Source organism: Chrysemys picta, chromosome 14 (assembly GCF_011386835.1).
Source record: "Chrysemys picta bellii isolate R12L10 chromosome 14, ASM1138683v2, whole genome shotgun sequence".
Taxonomy (NCBI): Eukaryota; Metazoa; Chordata; order Testudines; family Emydidae; genus Chrysemys; species Chrysemys picta.
In genome coordinates this window covers 10,311,249-10,335,083 of record NC_088804.1, presented here as the reverse complement: position 1 = coordinate 10,335,083, position 23,835 = coordinate 10,311,249, and the positions used below count along the sequence as shown (strand labels likewise).

The window sequence follows — 23,835 nt, the reverse complement described above, 5'->3', positions numbered from 1 at the left end:
GGATTTTCTAAGGCATGATTCATAGGATTTGGCCCCATACTAAGCCTCATATGATGATTAACATTTTTAGAGACGGCTGAATAAAAGTAGCTGGTGAGCATTCATGCCTTCCCTTTCACATCTGTTATTTGCTTTCCCTCACTGTTAGGTAGCAGACCTCCCTTTGACATCTTCTTGTGTCTTATCTATTTATAACATGGTCTTTTGTTCTTTCTTACATCCTTTGTCAATAGCCCTCCATTTTGTTCATTGGCCTGTGTGGTGCATTTTATCTCTACCTATCCTTACTAACCTTCTATGCTTGCATTCATCAGTGTTATCTCTCTAGATATCATTCATGCTCAGACATCACAACCGCCACCAAATTTAGGGTTAAAATGGAATATAAATATCACCGGACTGCAATACCATGAAGGAGATTTACACAATAGCATTATTTACCCTACAAACGCTTTCTGTTCTCTTCTGTTTCATAATTTTTATTTAGAATCTAACTGATAAAATTAGTCAGGAAATACAGAATGTAGCTGGCTGGAATTCCAAGACAACTGTCAGTTTTGCGTGTGGAGAATAATAATACAAATTAGAACAAAAAATAATCCAGCAAGGAGGGTTCTTTTGGTTAGCTTGCATGGGATGGCCCACGAGGAGACTAATCCTGCTCATCGTACTGATGCCAAACATATCCAAAATATTAACAAAAATTGTGAAACTAGAGTATCTAAAGTCAGGCACCTACATCTGTCAGATTAAATGGCATTGGTCAAAAAGATTTGACAGTTTATATGCAAAGATTGAACTAATAAAATCCAATAAATAAAATGATCATTCTTGTGTATCTTTTTACATGTTAAAGGGACTGTCGAGTTAAAAATTCTCTATTGAAATAATCATCTAACATACTGGATTATTAAAACAGAGAGAGTGATAAATATTTAATTCACTTTTCACCATAAATGCTCTATTTTTTTTTTTATTTTTTTTTTTTTTGGTATCCTGGATTATGGAAATAAACTAGTCAATTTTACTTTAGTTTCTAATCAGTTTCATTTTTTGTTTCCAGTGCAATAGCATAATGCTGCAAAACCTGGGTGGCAAACAATGTGGAGATTCATTTTCAGCTTAAAAAACAAACAAACTGTTTGCGCTGATTATTTCTAAATATTATGAACTATTTCTATTAATATTTGGGGGTTTACAAAACAAAACAAAACAAAATCTAAATGTTGTGCCCAAACACTGACAGAGTCCCTTTTGGTGATTAATCTAATGACATCAAGCAATGTTGAACTACTCTCCCTCCCTTCCAACTCCCCTCACCCCCCAAAAAATCCCTGGCTAAAACTGCACACACCTACATGAAGAAAGAAAAAGAAACAACGTAATTAACACGTTGGTGTATAAACCTGAGGTGGGATTAGGGAACCTTTTTCTCACTTCATTCACCCCCAGTAACAATTTTGCCTAGGTCTAAAAGGGTTCATCCCTGCAATCATATATATTTCATAGTATCAGAGGGGTAGCCGTGTTTGTCTGGATCTGTAAAAAGCAACAAAGAGTCCTGTGGCACCTTAAAGACTAACAGATGTATTGGAGCATAAGCTTTCGTGGGTGAATACCCACTTCGTCAGATGCATGCTTTATATTATATGTATTATATTATGCTTTATATGCCAGCAGCACCTACAGGCTCGAACCAAGACAGAGAACCCACAGTGCTAGGCACTGTACATGCGTAGAAAAAGAGACAGTCCCTGCCCCAAAGAGTTTACAAAAGGGTGGGAGAAAGGAAGCAATCTTTCCATTTTATAGAGGGGAAACTGAGGCACGGAAAAAAGTAAATGCCCTGTCCAAGGCCAACGTAGGAAGTGACAAAGGTAGGAATATACCTACCTGCAGCCCAGGCTGGAGCCTTTCCTCTCCTAATTATCAAAGTTAGCAATAGAAAAGACCGATTAGCTACAAAATACCTACATCACGAGAATAAGAAGTTACACTTCTAAATTGTCCAAGGTCACACAGAGCACCCATGTCCCCTGCCAGCGTTTGCACTGGGGGAATTAAAGGGAACCACACGCCTTTAAACGTTCCTGTAGCCTGTGGGAGCTTGCCTGGGAGACAAGGGCAAGTTGTCCCCCCAGAGGCTCCTAGCCCAGACTCCCTCCCTCTAGACCCTGCTCCACTAGGGCGAGGCCCCTTTAAGAACCGCCGCCCATCACCCCGGCCTCGCGCGCTGCTGGGCTGCACCTGTGGGAATGGAGACGGCGCGCGAGCCGCCCCCCCCTACACTGTAGCAGCAGCGCCTCGCCGGGCGCATGCGCGGGTGGGCGCTGCGGACGTCACCGAGGCAGGCGAGCCCGTGAGTGCGGACCCCTGGCGCACTCTCCCTCCCTCGCGCCCGCGCTCGCGCTCTCTCCCCTTCTGCTTCTCTCTCCGCCAGGAGCCGCCGAACGATGCGATCGCTCGCAGCCAGCGCCGCCGCCGCCCATTAGAGACCCCCCCCGCCTGCCTTCCAACAAAAACCCTCCCGCAAGAGCAGGATCCACCCTTTCCCCTCCCCCCCAAACCCTCTTCCTCCTCCTCCTCCTCCTCCATCAGGAAGAGCTCAGCCTTTTTTGCACCAGCCCCAGTGCCTGCCTGCAGCCCTAGCCCTGCCCGGCTCCCACTTGGATGCATTGATTGCTAGAGAGAGAGGTAAAGGAGGGGAGGACAGCAAAGAAAGAAAGAAAAAAAGGGGGGGGGACACATTTGGTTGCCCAGATTTTTTTTTCCTGGGGGGTGATTTTTTCCCCCTTTCCCTCGGAGTGTCTGAGAAGGGGGGGAGGCGCCCGCCGAGAGGTGGTTTTTTTGGGGGCCATCATGGGATGTACACTGAGCGCAGAGGAGAGAGCCGCCTTGGAGAGGAGCAAAGCGATCGAGAAAAACCTCAAGGAGGATGGGATCACCGCCGCCAAAGACGTGAAATTACTCTTGCTAGGTAAGCGGCGGCTCCCCCGACCCTCCCTGCCCCTCTCGGGAAGTCAGGCTTCATCCCCGTCTGTGCACATTCTGCCCTGGGAAACTCTGTCTTTCACCAAGATCAACCCCCCCCCCCCCCCCCCCGCAATCCATTAACCCAGCTGCTCTCCCTCCTATGTAATCTCCTTGATCTCCTTCTATTCTCACACTCACCGGCTCTTTCCTTTCTGTGTCTGTCCCCACAGGGGCTGGAGAATCTGGGAAAAGCACCATTGTGAAGCAGATGAAGTAAGTCCTTTGGGGCTAGTGCCCTAAAAGCGTTGATCGTTTGCCTTAAAAAAATTGGCGTTCCCCTGTTGATTTTTTTGGAGGAGGGGAGGTTTGCAAGAAGGCGATTCTTTAGTTGTAAGAATGCCACTGACCGCCATATTTAGCTGAGCGTTATTGTTATTATTTTGTGGCTTGTGGACCCATTGGCATGGCACATCTGTAGCCGTGATTTCTGGTTGGGAAAGAAGATGGAGGGGGATCCAGCCCTTTGCTCACCATGGACGATCAGGTGTCTGCTGTTCATGGGGTTGGTGCTGAATTGAAGGTGGCGTGGTTTCTCTTTTCTTTCTCAGAAGGTGTGTGTCAGGTGAGGGGGGGCAGGGTGGGTTTCCCAGATGATGTGAATGGCACAGATGTAACCAGGGCATCACCATTAAACATACCACTGTCGATTAAGATTAATATCTCCCTCCCCTCAACGTACACACTCCCTTCGGTGTTTGATCTCCTGACATGGGCTGCTGGGTTGGCTCTCTGGCATTTATTTGTTTATTTCTTTACAAAAATCTGCCTGTAATGCGGATTTAAAGCAAGGCTTCCTGCCACTCAAAGCCCCTTTTCCCCGAGGTTTCAGCCTTTCCTCTTAATTAATTAGAGATGAATTTGGCTCCTGATCACCAATTAAAATTAAACGGGGATTTAAAAACAACAACAACAACAACCAGAAAATAATAATTAAGCCACAAGGAAACCGGCTCCTTTATAAAAGCACTGGCCACTTCGGAACATGATTCCTCCTTCCCCTCCCTCAACCATTTCTCGGGTGTGTTTTAAATCTCCCGAGGCTGTCTGGAAGCCAGTGACGAACCGCTGTGGCTGTGTGGTGCTGGACTTGCCCAGAGGTTCTGCTGTGACACCTTTGCACACACACACACACACACACACACACGTTTGCTAATGAGGCAGTTGCCGTGCAATAGACAAAAACTGGTTCTTTTCCCCAGTTGGCACCGTGGCTGGAGAGCGAGTGCCTCCCCTGGGCGAGGTGGGGCCGGCTCGTGAAAGGGGTGAGGGGATGTCTCCTTTCACAAGTCCTTTAAAAAGAAATAAATCTCAGCTTTACCCTGGAACAGACATGACAAGCTCGGTCGAGGTGGCGCCATCACTGCACAGCCCCTGATCGCAGCCTTGGAAGTCCCTCTCCTGTCCTGTGATATTTGACACGGCGGGGGTGGGGGGTTATTATTTATTTCTTTGCACAAGGATCGTTGCAAAAGGAGCTGCTGCTAGGAGGGCCCCGCTGATCCTCTGCTCCACTGGGGGCTGCTCAGAGAGAGATGCCCAGTAGTGGGTGTGCAGGCAGGGTGTGGTGGGCGGGTATTTGCCAGCGGCTCCTGGCCACCTGCATGGGGGGCGGGCCCCCCTTTGCAGCTCGGAAAGGGTTTGAGCGGGGGGGGGGGGGGGGACTTCGCCTGCAGAGCAGCTGCCGCCCCGGGCCGGTCCCCGCGCGGCGGGGCGATTTCAGGCGGTTCAAGTGGTGGACAGCGCCCAGCAGAGCCTGGAAAAGTCGATTGGCTCGGGAAGCTCGGCGGCGCTCGGCAAGGCTCGGCGGCGTTCGGAAGCGGTCGGGAGAAGCCGAACAGGCTCGGAAATGGCCGAAGGGGTTCGGGCCGCTCGGCGTTCCATGCATTTTGGAACGAAGGGCCCGATCCACCGCAAACGGGAACAGGATCGGGCCCATCTCTTCCCGGGCCCACCCTGCTCTCTGCCGAGGTGCCACACACAGGGGAGGAGTGGGGGGACACTGACTGTGATCTGGGCTGACACCCAGAAAAACCAGGCCCTACCTGCCAGTCATTCCGAGAAAAATAAGGCTTGTTCCAGAGGGGAAGTGACATTTTCCAGGTCCCAGTGATTGTACTGGGGCAGGAGATCTAGGAAGAAAACTCTCCCTGTCTCCAGAAGCTTTGGCAACCCTCCGCGTCTCAAATGGCTTTTTTATAGTGATAGGTTTGTGTTTCAGTAAAGGCTACACGCTCAGCTTTCGCTGCTTGCAAAGGCGGTTTTGCAAACAGTCCGCACAGTTTTGCCCTTTGGTTTATTGGCAAATTTGGAGTGGGAAGGGGCTACTGCAAATAAATACCGATACATTGTTAAATGTGTCAGTGGGATCTATTAGATTGTCTGCAATAGACCTATACAGGAACGGCTTTGTGTGTGCGTGCTGACATCCACATATCTACCACTTCCCTTCAGCCAAAACACATCCAAACCACCCTTAGAGAAGATGAATAGTAGGACGACTTTGTGGCAATGTACATGATGTGACTATGTAGGCATATAAAGTTACTGTACAGTAGCTCTGTGTGGCAGCATTTGCATTTTGAAAGCAAGACGGAACAAGATAATACACTGATCTGAAGCTGCTCTCAGTTTATTAAGTAATAATGATAATAATACCTAGCTGATATACAGTGCTTTTCATCAGTAGATCTCAAAGCAATATATGATATGCTTGCAGTTCTATACCTGAGTTAAAAATTCACAGAAACCTGTCTTTATGAACCTGCTTACGTTGTCAGCCGTCAGAACTGGGAGGTGTCTTTTACTGTGGAAACTGTACCCTGGGTAGGGTGAAGATAGCAGTGTTGCTATGAATACGGCAGGAGGCATTTTTAGAGAGCTATTCAAAATCTCTGGCATCGAGAATTAGGACTGTAGAATGAACAACTTGCTGATATTTATATTTTGGAGGTTAATTAAATAATAATATGTAAATTAGCATTTTACCCAGTCAAGCAGCATTATATAATATTCTAAAGTAATGCCTGATTTAATCACACAGGCCTGATGACAACCTAATGAATCCTTAAAAGACTAGAGCTAAACAGCATGTTTGTTAGACTATGATGAGGGAGACTGATATTACTTTTATATCACATATTTAGGGCCCTACCAAATTCATGGTCCAGTTTGGTAAATTTCATGGTCATAGGATTTTAAAGAAATCTTAAATTTCACAGTTTCGGATATTTAAATCTGAAATTTCACAGTGTTGTAATTGTAGGGGTCCTGACCCAAAATTGAGTCACAGAGGGGTCACAAGGCTATTGTAGGGGGGTGGCAGAATTGCCATTCTTACTTCTGCACTGCTGCTGGTGGCCGCACTGTCTTCAGTTCTGGGCAGCCAGAGAGTGGCGGCTGCTGGCCAGGAGCCCAGCTCTGAAGGGAGCTGGGCTTAGCCGTGGACCTCCAAATACCGTGCCACCCTCACTTCTGTGCTGCTGCTGGCAGTGGTGCTGCCTTCAGAGCTGGGCTACCAGCCAGCAGCCACGGAGCTTCCTGCAGCCAGGGAGGTTCCTGAAGGTGGATCTGACCCGTCCGTGGGAATGCCCGTACAGGGGAAGAAGTCCGATCCCTCCCCAGCCTGGCTAGGCCTAGCAGCTGGAGCCAAGCGCATGGTAGAAGCCCCAGACCTGCCCCTCCCCAGCTCCAGGTCCAGCGCTCGGGAGTTCAAGGGGCCTTGGGCTGACTGTGTGGAGGGGGACGGAGGGTGTTACCACAGCACACACCCTCCGACCACAGCATCCTAGGTGAACTCCCACCCCTAAGGCTGGCCCTGCCCCCCCGAAAGTGACAACCCCCCATATGCCACCCTCACTTCTGAGCTGCGGGTGGTGGTGGTGCTTCCTTCAGAGCTGGGTGCCGGGCCAGAAGCTGCCACTCTCCAGCCACCCAGCTCTGAAGGCAGCACAGAAGTAAGGATGGCAATACAGCAACCCCCCTACAATAGCCAGATTTCATGGTCCATGATGCGTTTTTCATGGCCATGAATTTGGTAGGGCCCTACACATATTATTAGGTGCTTCCAATTAGTGAACTACACCAGAAAGCCAAGGGACTGTGGTAGTTTTCACACCGAGGTATATGGTTTGACAATATGCCTAGAATTTTTTAGAATGATGAATGCTAAAATAAAGGACTAGATAGCATATGCTGGTAATAGAGGCTTGAGAGCATTACAGTGAGACTAGTTAATCATTGAGATGATAAGTAGTGCTATAAAACGCGGCAGATAGAAATTACAGCAATTTAAGAGATGTATTTAGAATTGGGATTAGGATTAGAATGCCTTTATAAAACCTAATTATCGAGACTTTGGAGAGAGTTTGATGCGTCTTTTGGTGTGACGGTTTTCTTTCAGTGAACAAGGATGTTCCGGTGATTGATAGATTTAGAGCATAGGTTTTTTGAGAGAGTACATTTCAAACATTTGAAATGCAGACATGGAAATCATTATAATTGCAATCTAACAATGAAGATAATTTTGATGCACTATAACCCCATGCCTGTAGCTGTATTTGTAGAGTTTACAATTATTTGGCTCTTCGAGAGTAGTCTGACTCGTTACATTTTCTTACTATTCTTGTACAGTCCAATCCTTCAAATTGTTGCATATGGGCAGATTGCTGCACCCATGCAATGAACTGCAGGATCAGGGCCATAGTAATTAGGGGACCAGTCCGTCAAGGTGCTCTGCCACCCTTCACCCCCATTCAGGTCAGTGTGAGCATAGGGCACCCTCTTTTCAGAATCAGGCCCGGGTTCAACTCTGCTTTGCTACAGCATAAACTAATGAGTATTTTGAATGGATATGGCTGATCTATTTGGTTATGAAAAATAAAGCATACAGTGAGGAATTATTTTACAAGAGAAGGAATCACCCATTTGTATTTAGGCTTCAAATAAATATGACAATATCTTGTGTCTTAAATCTTAAAATAAATGCAGATGTAGTGCTAAGTTATAATATGCAACTTTTCTTTCTGTACTATCTGTAATGCAGTGTGAAATCTAGACAATTTTTTTAGCATAATTGGATATTTAGATAATGGGGTGTGGCTTGGAACATTCATCAAAGAGACCCGAGTTCAGGAAAGTATTTAATACATGGCTAAGTCCATCCCTATTCAGTAAAACATTTAAACACGTGCTTAAGTGCTTTGCTGAATGTGACTGTTCAGTTGTGAGCCATAATTAGCATAATGACATGTTAGACAAGCTGCAAAATAATGGGTTTTTTGCTAATGGATCTCGATTTGTTTCTTATTCTCTGCACTTTAAATACTAAAGCCGATATCTTGAAGAGGTAATAGTGAATCGCAATGCTTCCTCTCTTTTGAAATCTAGCGTGGAACTCTTTGCAATGAATTCAGCTGTCATATGTGGACACGAAACATCTAGTCTTATTGAAAGTGTTCTAGCAAACTAACTGGATGCAAGTACTACCCTTGATGAGTTCTGAAGAAGTAGAGAATATTTTGTATGAATTTACTACAGTGGGGTTTTTTGGCGCGACTAACCAGCAGGTTGTAAGACATGCAAAAAGCCCTAGTCTGAATCATTGCAAATTTTAAAAAGATTCACTCATTTTCCTACTGCTCAAGGACACAGTTGAACACAGGCAGTACACTCCTAAACATTGGTTCAGTTGTGAGCCATGATTAGCGTGCTGGCATAGCTATTGGGTTTTTGCAGATCTGCGTGAAGTTACTAGGAATGCATTGCCTAATGGTTAAGGTACAGGGCTGAGTCAGAAGGTACGGGCTCAGCGCTGGGCTCGGCTATCAATTCAGTGTCACACTCTGCCTCGGTTTCTCCAACTGTTAAGTGAGGATTCCACTACCTACTTGACAGAGGTTTTTTGAGGTTTAATTGGTTAGTTTTTGTAAAGCATTTTGGAAGTGCTATAGAATAAATACAAATTATGATTATACTGTAGTTTTATCATTCTCATTTATTATCTAGTTAAATACTCTTCCCAGTCATCAAAATAATCTGGTATAGTGGTTCGAAGTTTTCTCAAACGCCAAAAATAGTCATAAACTCTTCTTGCTCTTTGTGTAAGTGAATTACTTATAACCTAATACAGTAACTCCTCACTTAACGTTGTAGTTATGTTCCTGAAAAATGCGACTTTACGTAAAATGATGTTAAGCGAATCCAATTTCCCCATAAGAATGAATGTAAATGGGGGGGGTTAGGTTCCAGGGGAATTTTTTTTGCCGTACAGTACAGTACAATAGTTGAGAAGTGCCCCGCCTTGCCCCACACAGGCCCAGCCCACTGGCACTGGAGACAATGAGGCGGGCAAGGAGGCTGAAGGTGCTGTAGGCTAGGAGAAGCACGTTGCGCAGCAGCAGCGGCAGCTTCTCCTACTCTGCAAGCACCAGGGGTGGGGGGGGGGTTCAACCCTGGGCCCGCCAAGCCACCCCTTCCCCCAAGCCTCCACCCTTAACCTGCCTCTTCTTCCCTCCCCCTTCTCCTCCTTTACTCTGCACGCCACATCCTCGCTCTTCCCCCCTCCCTCCCCTGCCTCCTGCCCGCGGCAATCAGCTGGTTTGCGATGTTCGGGGGGAGGAGCGAGGACTCAGCGTGCAGGCTTCCCTCTCCCTCCCCTGCCTCCTGCCCACGGCAATCAGCTGGTTTGCGGCATTCAGGAGGGAGGGGGAGCCTGCGCGCCGAGTCCTCGCTCCTCCCCACTCCATCCAGAACGCCGCAAGCCAGCTGATTGCTGCGGGCAGGAGGCAGGGGAGGAGGGGGAAGGCGCTGATCCGCGGGGTCTGCTGGCCATCGGGAGGCACTGGGGGCGGGGTGTAAGGGAGCTGATGGGGGGGCTGCCAGCTGTGGACAAAGCAGGCAGCCAAACGATGTTATAGCAAAGCATTGCACAACTTTAAATGGAGCATGTTCTGTAATTGAGCAGGGACGTAAGATCGAAACAACGTTACGCGAGAGGACGTTAAGTGGGGAGTTACTGTAAAAGTTCATGAAAGCAATAGGCAGTCCCCACCACTGTGTTTCCAGCCAGCCTAAGCAATATCATGACAAGTGACCCTGGAAGCAAACAATGCATACAGACAGCTGCTCGATGCCTTGCTCCTTTCAAGAAGGCAACAGGCCCCAAAGCTTGGTGGTTTCACACGGTCATCGGTACCTGAATGTGTAGCACAAACTTTTCTCCCTGAATACATGGTTTCGGAGGGGTGGCATGTGCAACCAGAGAGCTGGCTCGACTGTAAATTTACAATCTGCCCTGTGCACGTGCTGGAATATAGCTGCATCTCCCTAGGAATACACCAGGGACAATTTGTGATGTGGGGAGTCATTATTCCACCTCCTCCCCTTACCCCTACTTGCTCCGGGGAGCAATTAAGTTACTTCACCCTTGGTCATGGAGCTGCTGACTTGCTCTTGAGCATCCAGCCTGGGACTCTGGTCAATGAGTGATGAGGGTAGAGCCAGGGGTCCTCCCACTCCCTGCTCATCACTTAGCCTTTTCTCTCTCCACTGCAGCCAGAGTGACAAACTGGGCAGGGCCTTGCTGATTCTTACTCTTCTGTATGCTCAAGGAAGGGCTGTAATGATCCAACCCTGGGTGGGTTTTGAAGTGAATTTGAATAAGCGACAGGGAAAAGTATTGACAGCTTTGTTCTGAAGAGTCTCGGAGTGCTGTTCCATTCGCTGTACTGGAACTGGGGACTTCCTTCACATTCCACGCTGCCTTTCCTTAGTTTGCTTTGTATCTTTAGACCCGAACCAGCAAACATCTGTGCACAGTACCACCAGTAGTACCTTTGTGCACATTACCAGCAGTAGTAACTTTGTGGGACTACTCTTAGTAGCAAACATTGCACTTGGTAGTAAATTTTGCAGCATTGGACCCTGGATTTTTGTTTTCATTTCTTCACACTTATAGATATGTCGACTGTGTGGGTGATACGTTAGAATACTTTAGAAATAATGTCAGAGAAGCCGAAGAATGATTGCTTTTTTTTGGCTAATGGATTTTAATTTGTTTCTTGTTCACGCCTCTCGAAATGCGAAAACCTATATCTTGCAGCAGAGCTCTGTGTAGCTCAAAAGCGTGTCTCTCACCAACAGAAATCAGTCCAATAAAAGATATCACCTCACCTACCTTGTCCCTCTTATAGCTTGCAGAGGCAGTTGTGAACTGCACAGCTTTCTCTCTCTTTGAAATCTAGAGTGGCACCCTTTGCAGTGAGTCATAGGCTGACATGAAACATCTAGTCGTGTAGAAAATGTTCTAGAAAACTAACTAGACCTTTGCAAGTCGTTCCCTTGATGAGTTCTGAAAAGCTAGAGAATATTTTGTGATTTTTTTTTGGCGTGATTAACCAGCAGGTTGTCAGAGAAGGGAAAAACCTAGACTGAATCATTACATGTGCTAAAAAGATTCAACCGTTTTCCTGCTCTTTGAGCACACAGCTGAACAGAAACTCTAGGGCCTGACTGCCCTCTGTTATGCTGCTTTATATCAGTGTGAGATGATAAGCAGACCCCTAAACATCAATGGCACAATTGTTACCTATCCAGGGTGTTTACGCAGGAGAGCGAGGGAGGTGGCTTGGCTCCAGATTGCTGGTGGGGGTCAGGAGAGTAGACACTGTGGGCTGTTACTTGTTCCCTACATCTGTGGAGGTGGGCGTGGGTGGGACATGAGCAGAGCCTTGACTGTACATCTCAGTACACTGCCCAGCAGAGCTGTGCCGGCACAGAGGGGGAAATGACTTGCTGCTAGCCAAGGACAATTCTAGATTACATCTCACCTGGAGCAAGGTGAGGGAACGAGGCGGTGAATTGTGACGCTCAATCAATTCACTTGCCCACTCCTGGGGCAGAGCTACCTTACTCAGGGCAGTTTGTAAAGTTACGCTCTAGTCCTAAAAGCATATTAGCAGGTTCTTCTTGATTCTTCTCTAACGTACGGCGCTGCGAGCCAGGAGTAACTCTGTTGAAGCCAGTGGAGTTACACCCAGGTGAAACTGATATAAAGAGGAGAATTGAGTCCTAGAGCCTTAGAGGCTGATCCTGCAAGGCGCTGAACTCCCCCAGCTCCCACTGGAGGCAAGCAGGCTCACTACCTTGTCGGACTGGACCCTCAGACCGTCAGGTGTACTGTATATGCACATATACCGCATAATTCACCCTCATCATATCAGCCTCCCACCCCCTTTGCGCTCCAACGCTGTGTTCTCAGTTCATCCGTTTCAGAGAGAAGATATCATGGCCTTGGCAGGAACCACAAATCCCATCTTTCAAACTTTTCCTTTCATTGATACTTTTAGCTCAGGGAATTTGTCTGCATAGCCTGACTTCGCAAAGTTCAGCTCTCAACGGCCTTAAATATCAGGGAATTCTGTGGGGCTGAACATAAAGGAGGCCAGCGTTTCAGATAGCAGTGCGTAAAACAGAAGTAAAGGGAGAACCCAACGACATCAACAAGAGCAAAATAGAATAAACAGCTCGGTAAAGAAAACAGCTGCTTCATTAATTTGGAGACATTGACATTAAAAAATATAAGGTAGAATTTTTCATGATAATTACTACTGGACCATGCCCTTATTTGTATTGGAAGTTGGCCTGAGTAAGGACTAAGTCAGGGGTAGGCAACCTATGGCACGCGTGCCAAAGGCGGCACGTGACTTGATTTTCAGTGGCACTCACACTGCCTGGGTCCTGGCCACCAGTCCGGGGGGCTCTGCATTTTAATTTAATTTTAAATGAAGCTTCTTAAACATTTTAAAAACCTTATTTACTTTACATATAACAATAGTTTAGTTATATATTATAGACTTATAGAAAGAGACCTTCTAAAAACGTTAAAATGTATTACTGGCATGCGAAACCTTAAATTAGCATGAATAAATGAAGACTCGGCACACCACTTCTGAAAAGTTGCTGACCCCGGACTAAGTAAAAATTAACTGAGGCCTGGGCTACACCTAAAACATAGCTACATCACTTGGGGCTGTGAACATTTCCTGCCCTGTGCAACATAGTTAGGTTCACCAAACCCCACCTCTGCAGACGCAGCTAAGTCGATGGAAGAATTCTTCCGCTGACCTAGCACCTGCCTCTTGGAGAGGTGGGTTTACAGTGGCAGAAGAACCCCTTCTGTCACTGTAGTAAATGTCTACACTACAGCGCTCCAGCTCCGCAGATGCAACTGTGCCACTGTAGCCTTTCTAGTGTAGACATGCCCTATGAAATGCACTCAGGGATTGAGATCCAAAATTAGACCTGTGTCAAAGACAGCTAAAATCTTGCTACATAGCTCCTGAAGGACCTTTAGGGAGTAAAGATGGTGCACAAACAAAGGATGTTTTATCAAAATAAGGCCTTGTTGAAATTGTGATACAGAGTGTTAATTGAAGCAGAGAATCTTAGTTTCATCTCCATCCAGAACACAAGTGAAGACAACAATTTTGCAAGTGGAAAAGGACAGGAGCGTCCAATTCTTGGGCCAGTAATGAGTAGTAGAAAAATTAACATGTTACACACAACACAAATCAAAAATGGAAAAAAAAACCCCACCCCAAACTCAAAAAGTTCACAGAAGTAAAATACTTGGTTAATTCTGATCAGATCATTTGTGATCGAAGGGCAAATCCTGCCTGTTTTACTCTTTGAACTTCAGGGTGAGGAAGGTGGGTGGGATTTGGCCTTTACTATTACCAAAGAACTGAAAATGATGAGAATAACTGATTCAAACAAACTCTTCAGACAGGCACCCAAACGTCAACACATCAGAACATTTAACAGCATTGCAATTTTCATGATAAAATCACAAGCCTCCCAAGATTTGGTGTTTTCCTTAAAGCCCCAGCTCTTAGAGTCAGGTCATTACTTGAGAATCGCAGGTTTTTTTGTTTTGTTTGTTTTTATTTCTTTAAGTAAGTTTCTAGTCCTTGTGGTTGTGGAGAAAAGCTTGAAACTGTGATCCAAGTGTAACCTAAAGGTTCAAAAACTAGACGGAAAATAAAATGAACCCCAATTTTTTTTAAAGTCCCATGATTTTTACCCAATCACATGATTTTGGGGAGCACTGACTCCTGATTTTGAATGTTTTGGTTGGCAATACTGGTAACTAATCTATTTATCTCTCTTGCTCTCTTTTTTTTTTATTTAAGGCCAATCCAAAGTCAATTGGGAGTCTCTCCATTGACTTCAAATGGCTGTGGGTTGAGCCCCGTAGCACAATGCTGTTAAAACCAGAGTCTTTTGACTGGACTTTCTTCTTGCCGAGGGTTCAGCCACGTCTCTTCTCTTCATTCCTTAATGTAGAATTCTTACGCTGAAATGTGATTTTAAAGCAAATATCTGTCCAGGACATTTCTGTAACAGAGAGTAATGGATGCAGTTGAGCCCCATACTGATTCCTTTATCTATGAAGATGGTGAATGTAAGGAGGAAGTACAGCAATCAAGTAAAAGAAAAGAGTGTTGGCATTTTAGACCTAGTGCCATTTTCCTCTTCTTCAAATTTCTTTTGGCCTCATTTTGTTTATAGAAAATATTAATATTCCATAACACAAAGAAATGGTATGAGAGAATGAAAAATCCCTCAAAACTGTTAATGAAAGCACGTTGTCTTTTTAAAACCATTCATGCAAGCTGCATGGGTAGAGGAGAGCAGAGGATTACAGACCAGATTACAGGATGCAGTCTGTATTCAACTCCAAACACGCAAGTGCCAAATACTGCCGCAGAATGCCAGTATCTGGCATTGATCGGTGAAACTGACAAACCTCTAGCGCTAAGCGAAAGGGCCTTCCAATCTGAGGCTCAGTTATTGTCTGTAATATAATAAAAACTCTCTTAGAAATATTTCTTAGGGCACTAGTAAAAATGTTTCGCTTCTTGAGCTCTAGAGCGAATTGAGAAAGAACTGAAGGATATTCACAGCCACTTAGAACGCCGCCATGGGAATTGGGGAGATAGTTGATATCCGGTCTGTTTTCAATGAGAGATCAATCATAATATTTTTTTACATTTGTGGGACGTTAACAGAAGCTGGATGGGGAGGGCCAGGAAATGCACAAATTTGCTTTTGGAACTTGCGTTACTCCCATTGTCAGTCTCCATCTACTCCAAAATGTTTACTTTTAGCTCCACAGCAGAGCTTTAATGTGAATATAATTTTGACGTTACAAACAAACAAGCAAAAGTCTCCGGGCTATTTAGGGCCTGATCCTGCATCCTTCCTCAGTTTGACACTCTAGTCCCCTAAGTAAATGGGCTTGGTGCAGGAGGCAAACAGAGTTGATGGGAACACAATAACTCTTCCCTCCAGCCCAGAAGCAAAGTGTGCGATGTCCCTTCAGTTGGGCTGTGGCTGCTGTTATAGCCAATGGGTAGTTCGCCATATTTTGGCTCCTTCGTGTCTGGGAGAATTTTTTTCTAAGTCCTTACTGAGGCAAAACTCCCATCGGCCTTCAAAAGGAATTCTGTCTGAGTAAAAACTGCAGGACCGGAACCTTTGTTAATGAGCTAGCTGGACCAGCCAATAGCTATTAAATGTCTCTGTGGTGCAATGGGGCCAGCACATTTAGCTGATAACAAAAAGGATGGTTTGGAGCCTGTTCAGGGAGGTGAGAACCACCTTGTCAGCATTCAGTGATGGGCCCAAAATAAGAACCTAAATAGAAAATGTGTTCAGTACGATCCTGCTGAAGGGCCACCGTCTAAAAAACTCCATAAGCCCAGCACAAGTAGCTTATCCCATCCTGTGGCTTCAAGACCATAGACTCATAGAAATATACGGCTGGAAGGACCTCCAAAGGCATCTAGTCCAGTCTCCTGCACTGAGGAAGGACTAAGTATTATCTAGGCTTTCCCTGACAGGTGTTTGCCTAACCTGTTCTTAAAAACCTCCAATGACAGATTCCCCAACCTCCCTAGCTAATGTGTTCCAGAGATCACGTATCCGTACAGTTAGGCAGTTTTTCCAAATGTCTAATCTAATTTTCCCTTGCTGCAATTTAAGCTCATTACTTCTTGGCCTGTCCTCAGCGGATAAGAAAAATTTACCACCCTCTGCTTCATAACAACCTTTTACATACTTGAAGATTGTTATCATGTTCCCCCTCAGTCTTCTTGAAACTAAACAAACCCAATGTTTTCAATCTTTCCTCATAGGTCATGTCTTTTAGACCTCTAATAATTTTTGTTGCTCTCCTTTGGGCTTTCTCCAATTTGTCCACATCTTTCCTGAAGTGTGATGCCCAGAACTGGACACAGTTCTCTAGTTGAAGCCTTATCGGTGTTTAGTAAAGTGGAAGAATTATTACTCGTGTCTTGCTTAAAGCACGCCTACTAATACATCCCAGAATGATGTTTGCTTTTTTTGCAATAGTGTTACATTTTTTACTCATATTTAGTTTGTGATCCACTAACTCCCTCCCCCTCCCCCGATCATTTTCTGCAGTACTCCTTCCTAGGCAGTCATTTCCCATTTTGTAAGTGTGCAACCGATTATTCCTTCCTATGTGTAGTACTGTGTGTTGTTTATTGAATTTCATCCTATTTAAGTCAGACCATTTCTCCAGTTTGTCTAGATCATTTTTTTAAATCCTGTCCTCCAAAAGCGCTTGCAACCCCTCCCATCTTGGTATTGTACACAAACTTTATAAGTGTACTCTCTATGGCATAATCAAAATAATTTATGAAGCTATTGAATAGAACCAAACCCAGGACAGATCCCTGAAGGACCCCACTTGATATGCCCTTCCAGCTTGACTGTGAATCATTGATAACTACTCTCTGAGTACAGTTTTCCAAGCAGTTGTTCATCTACCTTATAGTAGGTTTGTCTCTACGCTGTATTTTGCTAGTTTGCTTATGGGCAGGTCATAGAATCATAGAATATCAGGGTTGGAAGGGATCTCAGGAGGTCATCTAGTCCAACCCCCTGCTCAAAGCAGGACCAATCCCTAGACAGATTTTTACCCCAGTTCCCTAAATGGCCCCCTCAAGGATTGAACTCACAAACCTGGGTTTAGTAGGCCAATGCTCAAACCACTGAGCTATCCCTCTCCCCCTGATACAAAATGTGAGACTGTATCAAAAGCCTTACTGAAGTTGAGGTATATCACATCTATTGCTTCCCCCCATCCACAAGGGTTGTTAGCCTGTCAAAGAAGGATATTAGGGTGGTCTGACAAGATTTGGTCTAGACAAATCCATGTTGACTGTTACTTATCACCATGGAGTTTTCTGCTTAGCTTTGCCCATTCCTTGACTTTACCAGTGAGGGCATGAGCTGGCCCTAAGGCCTTGATCCTTCTCCCATTGAAATAAACCACTAGACTCCCATTGGCTTCAATGGTGCAGGACTGAGTATTTCACGCAAAATATATTGGGCCAGATTTTCATTTAAATTACGAATTCTTTACATCCTTCTAGGAGCCTTGAAGATGGGTCTAAATATAATTTACTCCCATTATAAGGCCTCTTCACACTGTCAGAGTGGTGTAAAATGGTGTCAAAGTTAATCTGGCCTTTTGCCACTAAGGTAATTAACATTTTCTTACCTTAATAGGAGTAACTCTCAACTATATACTCCTTTCCATATTTTGCGGGTCACTTCTTATCTTGTGTGCCTGTAAAGCCTATTCATGATAATGGATATTAATAGACGTTAATATTAATGCAGATATGCACATCAAAGACATTATGGAGCCTTTAGTGTACAGCAGTTGTATAAGTGCGAAAAGCCAGAAGAAGAAAAGAAAGTTACAGTTACATACATATATTCCACAATGTCATCATGCTTTTCATTAAATAGCTTTTGTGATTGATTACTTGGCCAGACTTGACAAATTTTTCCACTTGAACTAGAAAACATTTACTTAATAAAGCAGAAGGCTTCTAGTAGCATGCCCTTGTTTTCCTCAATTTAACTACAGATAAATTGATATTCTCCTGATTTACAGCTCAGCAAAAAGCAAAGTGCTGTATCAACTTGTTAATTTCAAGGTGGCTGCTGCACGCCAGGAAGCCTGATTCTTCTAAATGTTTGCATTCAAAATGTATTTAAATTGAACTTTAGACGTTTGAGCTGATAATCCTTGAATTTTTAAACCCCTCCTCCCTGTGTGCACTAAAACCTCATAAAGCAACTCCAAGGGGGAACTGGGGACCACTTTTTCCTGCCAAGATCTAAGCTCAAGGGTTCTGCATTCCTCTTGCAACATTTAATGACATCACTGTCACCTTACAAAAGAGCAGAGAGCCACATTTTCATTGAGACCCACCCATCTTGGCTACCATTGAGTTCAACTTCAGAGATGTGTTTCCCTAAGTAGCTAGAAGTGTCACTGTTGAGTAACATGCCCAATTTGCTCCAGAGGTTGCATCCCTTGTTGGAAACTGACTTTTTACATCTTCGCTAATGTTACATACAATGTTACCCCTGCTTGGCCACAGCTTAATTCAAAGGAAAGGAACATGAAGACAAGAGGAAAAAATAATTTAGGGCAAACCTAAAATGTTTTTAGAAATTAAGTGGAAGAATCACTACAAATGGAAAATTTTCTGCCAGGACTTCTAACATGTTTGCTTTTTTAATAAACACCCTTCCTTGTCATTTTTTTCTTGCCAGTGAGCAACAGATGCTAGGCAGGGCAATCCAAGTAAAAACCCCTTACAGCTGATAATTAATCTACAATGTAGCATCTTTTTCTGTTTGGGAAATAACTCCATGCAGGTTCTGATTTCTCTGAATTTATTATTCAATCACATTCTTATAATGAGCATTTTTAGTATTTTTTTTACCTGTGAAATTATCATGAATATTCAGCACTTGTGCTGGGTTACTTGGCTGCGATTGGTCAAATAAACGATGCCACATTTTACTCTTCTCTGATTCGATAAATGTGCAAGCATGAATCACACAGATGCAGAACGAGAATGAAATTCTATTTAAGCCCTTCTTTGTCAAATAGTTGTGCCAAACCTACCCACCTGGAAGGGAGAAGTAGTCCAAACCGATTGAAGGCTTTGGGGGCATTTTACATTTTGGAATGTGATGAATCAAGAGAATGGCTGAGAGACGCAGAGTTGCTGATGGCTGTCTCCTCAGTTACACATGGCAGCTGCAGCACATACGTCTTAAGAGATCTGCTGATCCTTTTTGACCTGAGCAACTAGTCAAATTTTGGGGCACAGGGGATTTTCCAGGTGAAAGTAGAAATGGATGGAGTTTGGTTATTTTCTTTGTTGCAGCCTTGTTTATTTATAATGTATTACAAAGTTCCGCTCCTCTGAATACAGGAGGGACCAAAGCCAAAAGGAGTAGTTTCTTAGCTTACAGCCCCAAACCCCGTTAGCCAACAGACCCCAAAGTTTCTTTCTTGCTTTTCCCAAGGTCACACTCTGCCTCTTTCTCCGTTCTTGTCTGTCCCCAGTTTCTGTGTGTCCTCGTTTCCCTCAAAGCCACCTCCCGCACCTGGTTACAATACCCAATGGAACCCTCTCTCACGTGGTGCTAGTTCCTGGAAAGTCTGTTAGGCTTTGTTTTAGGTGTGCCCCCTTAGCTGTCTCTTAAAACTGCCTTAAAGGAAGGGCTTTTTCACACGTCAATTAAAACTAGGTTTGAACTCAACCCTTAAGAAGGTTATCCACATAGCACAGAACCAACCTGACACTCTCTCTAGTGCACTCTGTTACTTCCGCTCTTCCCCGGATAATCGTCCAGGTTCACCAAAAACGACGGCCCCGATACTGCAAAGACTTGTGCGGTGCTTAACTTTCTGTACTATTGGACTGATTTTCAGAGGGGCTAAGAAGCTGCAGCTGCCATTTGTTTCAACGAGAGTAACCGATGCTGAGCACCTGTGAAAACCAAGCCATACCATTAGTCTGGTTGAAGTCAGCACAACTACTTATAGCGTGGAAAATTAGGTTCCTGTGTAACTCCTTGCAAAATCAGGGCTGATGTTTGTTGCTTTCACTCAGTACTCAAATGCCAAACCCCAAACAACAATGCAGTTCCTATAAACAATACTGACCCATATGTGCATCATCATGGATGGGCTTGAACCAAAACCTTGAATCTAACTTCTCCTGATTTTTGGTGAAGTTCATATCTGGATGTAATCCAGGTCCAGCTCTACTTATATTATTATTGCCCCATGCTGGTCTCCTATTGCACAGCCAGCCTTTATACAAATATCCAGTCTTTGCGTTTCAGATAGATCTTAGTGAATTCAAATCAGAACAAGTCATGTCCCCCAGCCATTAAAGGAGACTTAAAGTGAATCCACTTTAAGACAGATTTACATTGCCAGGTTTGTTAGTATAAAGTCTTAGCACAACTGAGAATCAGGCCCTGACACTATAATCTTTTGCAGTTAGTCATTTTAGTTGTTACTCAACACTAGCAGGTACAATATTTTCAGTCAGGTTTTTACATTGACAGTACCCCTTTAAAGGAAATACACCTCTACCCCGATATAATGCTGTCCTCGGGAGCCAAAAAATCTTACCACGTTATAGGTGAAACCGCGTTATACTGAACTTGCTTTGATCCTCCGGAGCATGCAGCCACCCCCCCGGAGCGCTGCTTTACCGCGTTGTATCCGAATTCGTGTTATGTCGGGGTAGAGGTGTATTTTTAGATAACATGAAGAAACTAGATTACCTGGAATTGTTTTGGGCTGGATTCTATCACCCTTATTCACAATGAATAGTGTCTTAGGCAATATCTATACGTACAGCGCTGCAGCGGCACAGCTGCGCCGGTGTAGCGTGTCTGGTGAAGACGCTCTTTGCCGACAGGAGAGAGCTCTTCGGTTGGCATAAAAACCCCACCTCTGCGAGCAGCATAAGCTACGTGAGCGGAAGCTCTCCCACTGACAGCGTTGTGCGTACGAGTGCTTATATTGGTGTAATGTACGTCGCTCAGGGGGGTGGAATATTCACACCCCTGAGCAACGTAAGTTTTGCCCACATAGGCTGTAATGGAGACATAGCCTCACTGTACAAACACTTGCACTGAAAACCACAGGTCTCCTTGTGAAGTAAAGGGGTAGAACTGGGCCCTTTAATGTTACATTTAAGGGAAGCTGTGAGTAGATCTAGAGTGCCAGTCATCTGAGTATTTAGATGAGATTCATTTAGTGGGTGAAAGATACCAGAATAGTATTTCTGAAGAATGAAAGGAAGAGAGGTACAAACAGTGCGGCTTCCCCCAAATCAGCCCACTTCGTATACCTCAGCTTGACCCGGACAGGCTAAGGATTGGAGTCTCCGTGCCCATTCAGTCCTTTCGTGTCTCTGCCAGAATAGATGCCAATTGTGATGGTTAGTCTTTACACAGTGATGACTTTTGGCCGCTATAGACCCAAGTTGGAGCCAAACTCATAACTTTTGGCTCATAAGTAGCCCATTTCTTTTCCCTGGAGTTAACACTTTTCTCAGTGCTAGATTCTTACAGATTGTGAAAAGCGTCTAGTGGGGAGTTAGGTGCTTTTGAACAGGGCCGGCTCCAGGCAGCAGCCCAGCAAGCAGGTGCTTGGGGCGGCCAACGGAGAGGGGCGGCACGTCTGGTTCTTTGGTGGCAATTCGGCGGCGGCTCCCTCAGTCCCTCTCGGAGCGAAGGACCAGCCACCGAATTGCTGCCAAAAACTGAAGCGGTGGCGGTAGAGCAGATCGCGATCGCGGCTTTTTTTTTTTTTTTTTTTTTGCTGCTTGGGGTGGCAAAAACCCTGGAGCCGGCCCTGCTTTTGAAAATCCCACTCGATGCCTTGAGGCACCTAAATACCTTTAAAAATCTGAGCCCCAGTGCCTCATATTACCTGCTGTAAAAGAAATGCAAATTCTTCCACTAGCAACAAATTCCAGTGTTGAGTAAACAAGTTTGCTGTGACCCATAGTGCACTGGAGAAGAAAGTGCTTTGGAAGTATTTGTCGTTGTTGTTGTTGTTGTTGTTACTTCTTTTAATTAGACCAGCTCTTCTGCTAGTGGAGGTCAAATCCATTTTGATTAGGCTATTTCGATTACATTTACATTTTTAATGCACAGCTAAATTTCACTTTATGCTAGAGTGATCGCGTCCGTCCCGTCACAGGCAGTAGATGGGTTGGGCTTTGGAGGCGTCTCTCTCCCCCAATTTCCCTCCGCTCTGCACACAAACGTTATCATTTATTGAGTCTGCTTTATCCAATTGGCTCCCAAGTGCTTTACAGTCTTTACTATGCAAACTGTAGCCAAAACTTGCAAATCGGGGGCGGGATGTGGGAGGGGACGGATGGGGTGGGGCAGGTTGTTTGGAGAGGCAGACTTCCCTACCCGGCCCACCATACAGTTTTGCAACCTCGATGTGGCCCTCGGGCCAAAAAGTTTGCCCACCCCTGACTTAGAGTTAAATGAGTCTGCTCTACAGCCTTAGCTAACAGCCAGTTGGCTTTTAGCTCATGTGGTAGAGGCTCATGCACTAAGCTCCAGAGGTCCCAGGTTCAATTCTGACCACCGATGACTGGGGTCTGTTGGCCTTACACTTACATATGCTTCTAATGTTCAAAGAGAAGAGAGTCTGCTCTTAGTGCAGGCCTACTGTCCTCAAAGGTTGATGGCCGTTTTCTTCATGTCCTGATAACCTCTCAGTTCGTAAGCAGAGCCTACATCTCCTCTTTTCCACAAAGGTCCTTCCAAAGAACAGCCTGCTTTTCCAGATTAGCCAGATAAAAGTTGCTGCTTGTTACCAGCTTAGGAAAAGAGGCAGGACAAGAATCTTTCGGAAGCTGTTGTTTTTATTTTGCTTTCTGAAGCAACAGGAACTTATTGCTGTCTTATAATTTTCAAAGGGATTTGAAATTTCCCCTACTCTTTTTCCAGCCCTGGAAACCTATGGCAATATATTATTTTGTTTAAACCCTGGAATTACAATAATAATCTTAAAGTAGCAATGCAAGATCTTACACACCACCAAACTGCCCAGCAAGAATGGTGCATCAGTGAGATTATTAGTGCCCCCTGCTAGAGGAGCCACCAGAAACAAACTTGTAGCCATAAGTACAACAGGATTCATCAGTATTACATTTTATTACAAATCAGAAAGTGCTGGGCAGGGAAGTCAGTGACTCTTTAAGCAAATCATGAGGGCCACCGCTGAAGAGTTGCTCACCTGTAGCAGAGAACACTGTAGTGGACATAAAAGGGCAGCAAATATGAGACTTGGCATGAAGAGAGGGTACGAGAAGGGTGTGACACCACCAAACTGTAATGAGGTATGCATGGGGGGTAGTGGGCCCATTCAGTGAAACCGGGCACAGTTGGGCCAATTAAGAGGGTGGGACAGCACCTGGGGAGCTCTGAGGAGTCTGGGGAGATTCAGTGTGTCAGAGCAGACTGAGGTAGGCCTGGTCTACGCTAGAAAATTAGGTCGGTTTGTCTATGGTGGAAAAAATCCACACCCCTGAGCGGCGTTGTTAAACCGACCTAAGTCCCCATGTAAAAAGCGCTAAGTTGATGGAAGAATTCTTCCATTGACCTCACTACCACCTCTCGGGGAGGTGGGAGAACCTCTCCCTTCGGTGTACATAGGGTCTACACTGAAGCGCAGCAGCGGCGCAGCTATGCCGCTGTAGCGTTTTCAGTGTAGTCAAGCCCTTAGTCTGGCGACGGAGCAGGAGATAAGAGCTGCCAGACAGAAGGTGGTTCCTGGGAGAGGCCTGAAGGCAGCAGAGCAGCAAGGGGTTTGCTGATGGGCATCCCTGAGCCAGAGCCAGAGGGCTGGAGGAG

At 45.1% G+C, this 23,835-nt stretch overlaps 1 protein-coding gene across 3 annotated transcripts in view; it reads left to right on the top strand.

The window, feature by feature from the left end:
• Nucleotides 1-2,301: 2,301 nt before the first annotated feature.
• GNAO1 (G protein subunit alpha o1) overlaps nt 2,302-23,835 on the top strand; it is a 311,049-nt gene continuing 289,515 nt past the window's right edge. For 2 of the 3 annotated variants that reach the window (XM_042852322.2, XM_005306273.5), the window contains exons 1-2: nt 2,302-2,977; nt 3,204-3,246. In XM_042852322.2, coding sequence (XP_042708256.1) covers nt 2,860-2,977; nt 3,204-3,246 — 161 coding nt within the window. In that variant the 5' untranslated portion in view covers nt 2,302-2,859. The remainder of the gene's footprint in view (nt 2,978-3,203; nt 3,247-23,835) is intronic. The other variant, XM_005306272.5, reaches the window with a different exon arrangement.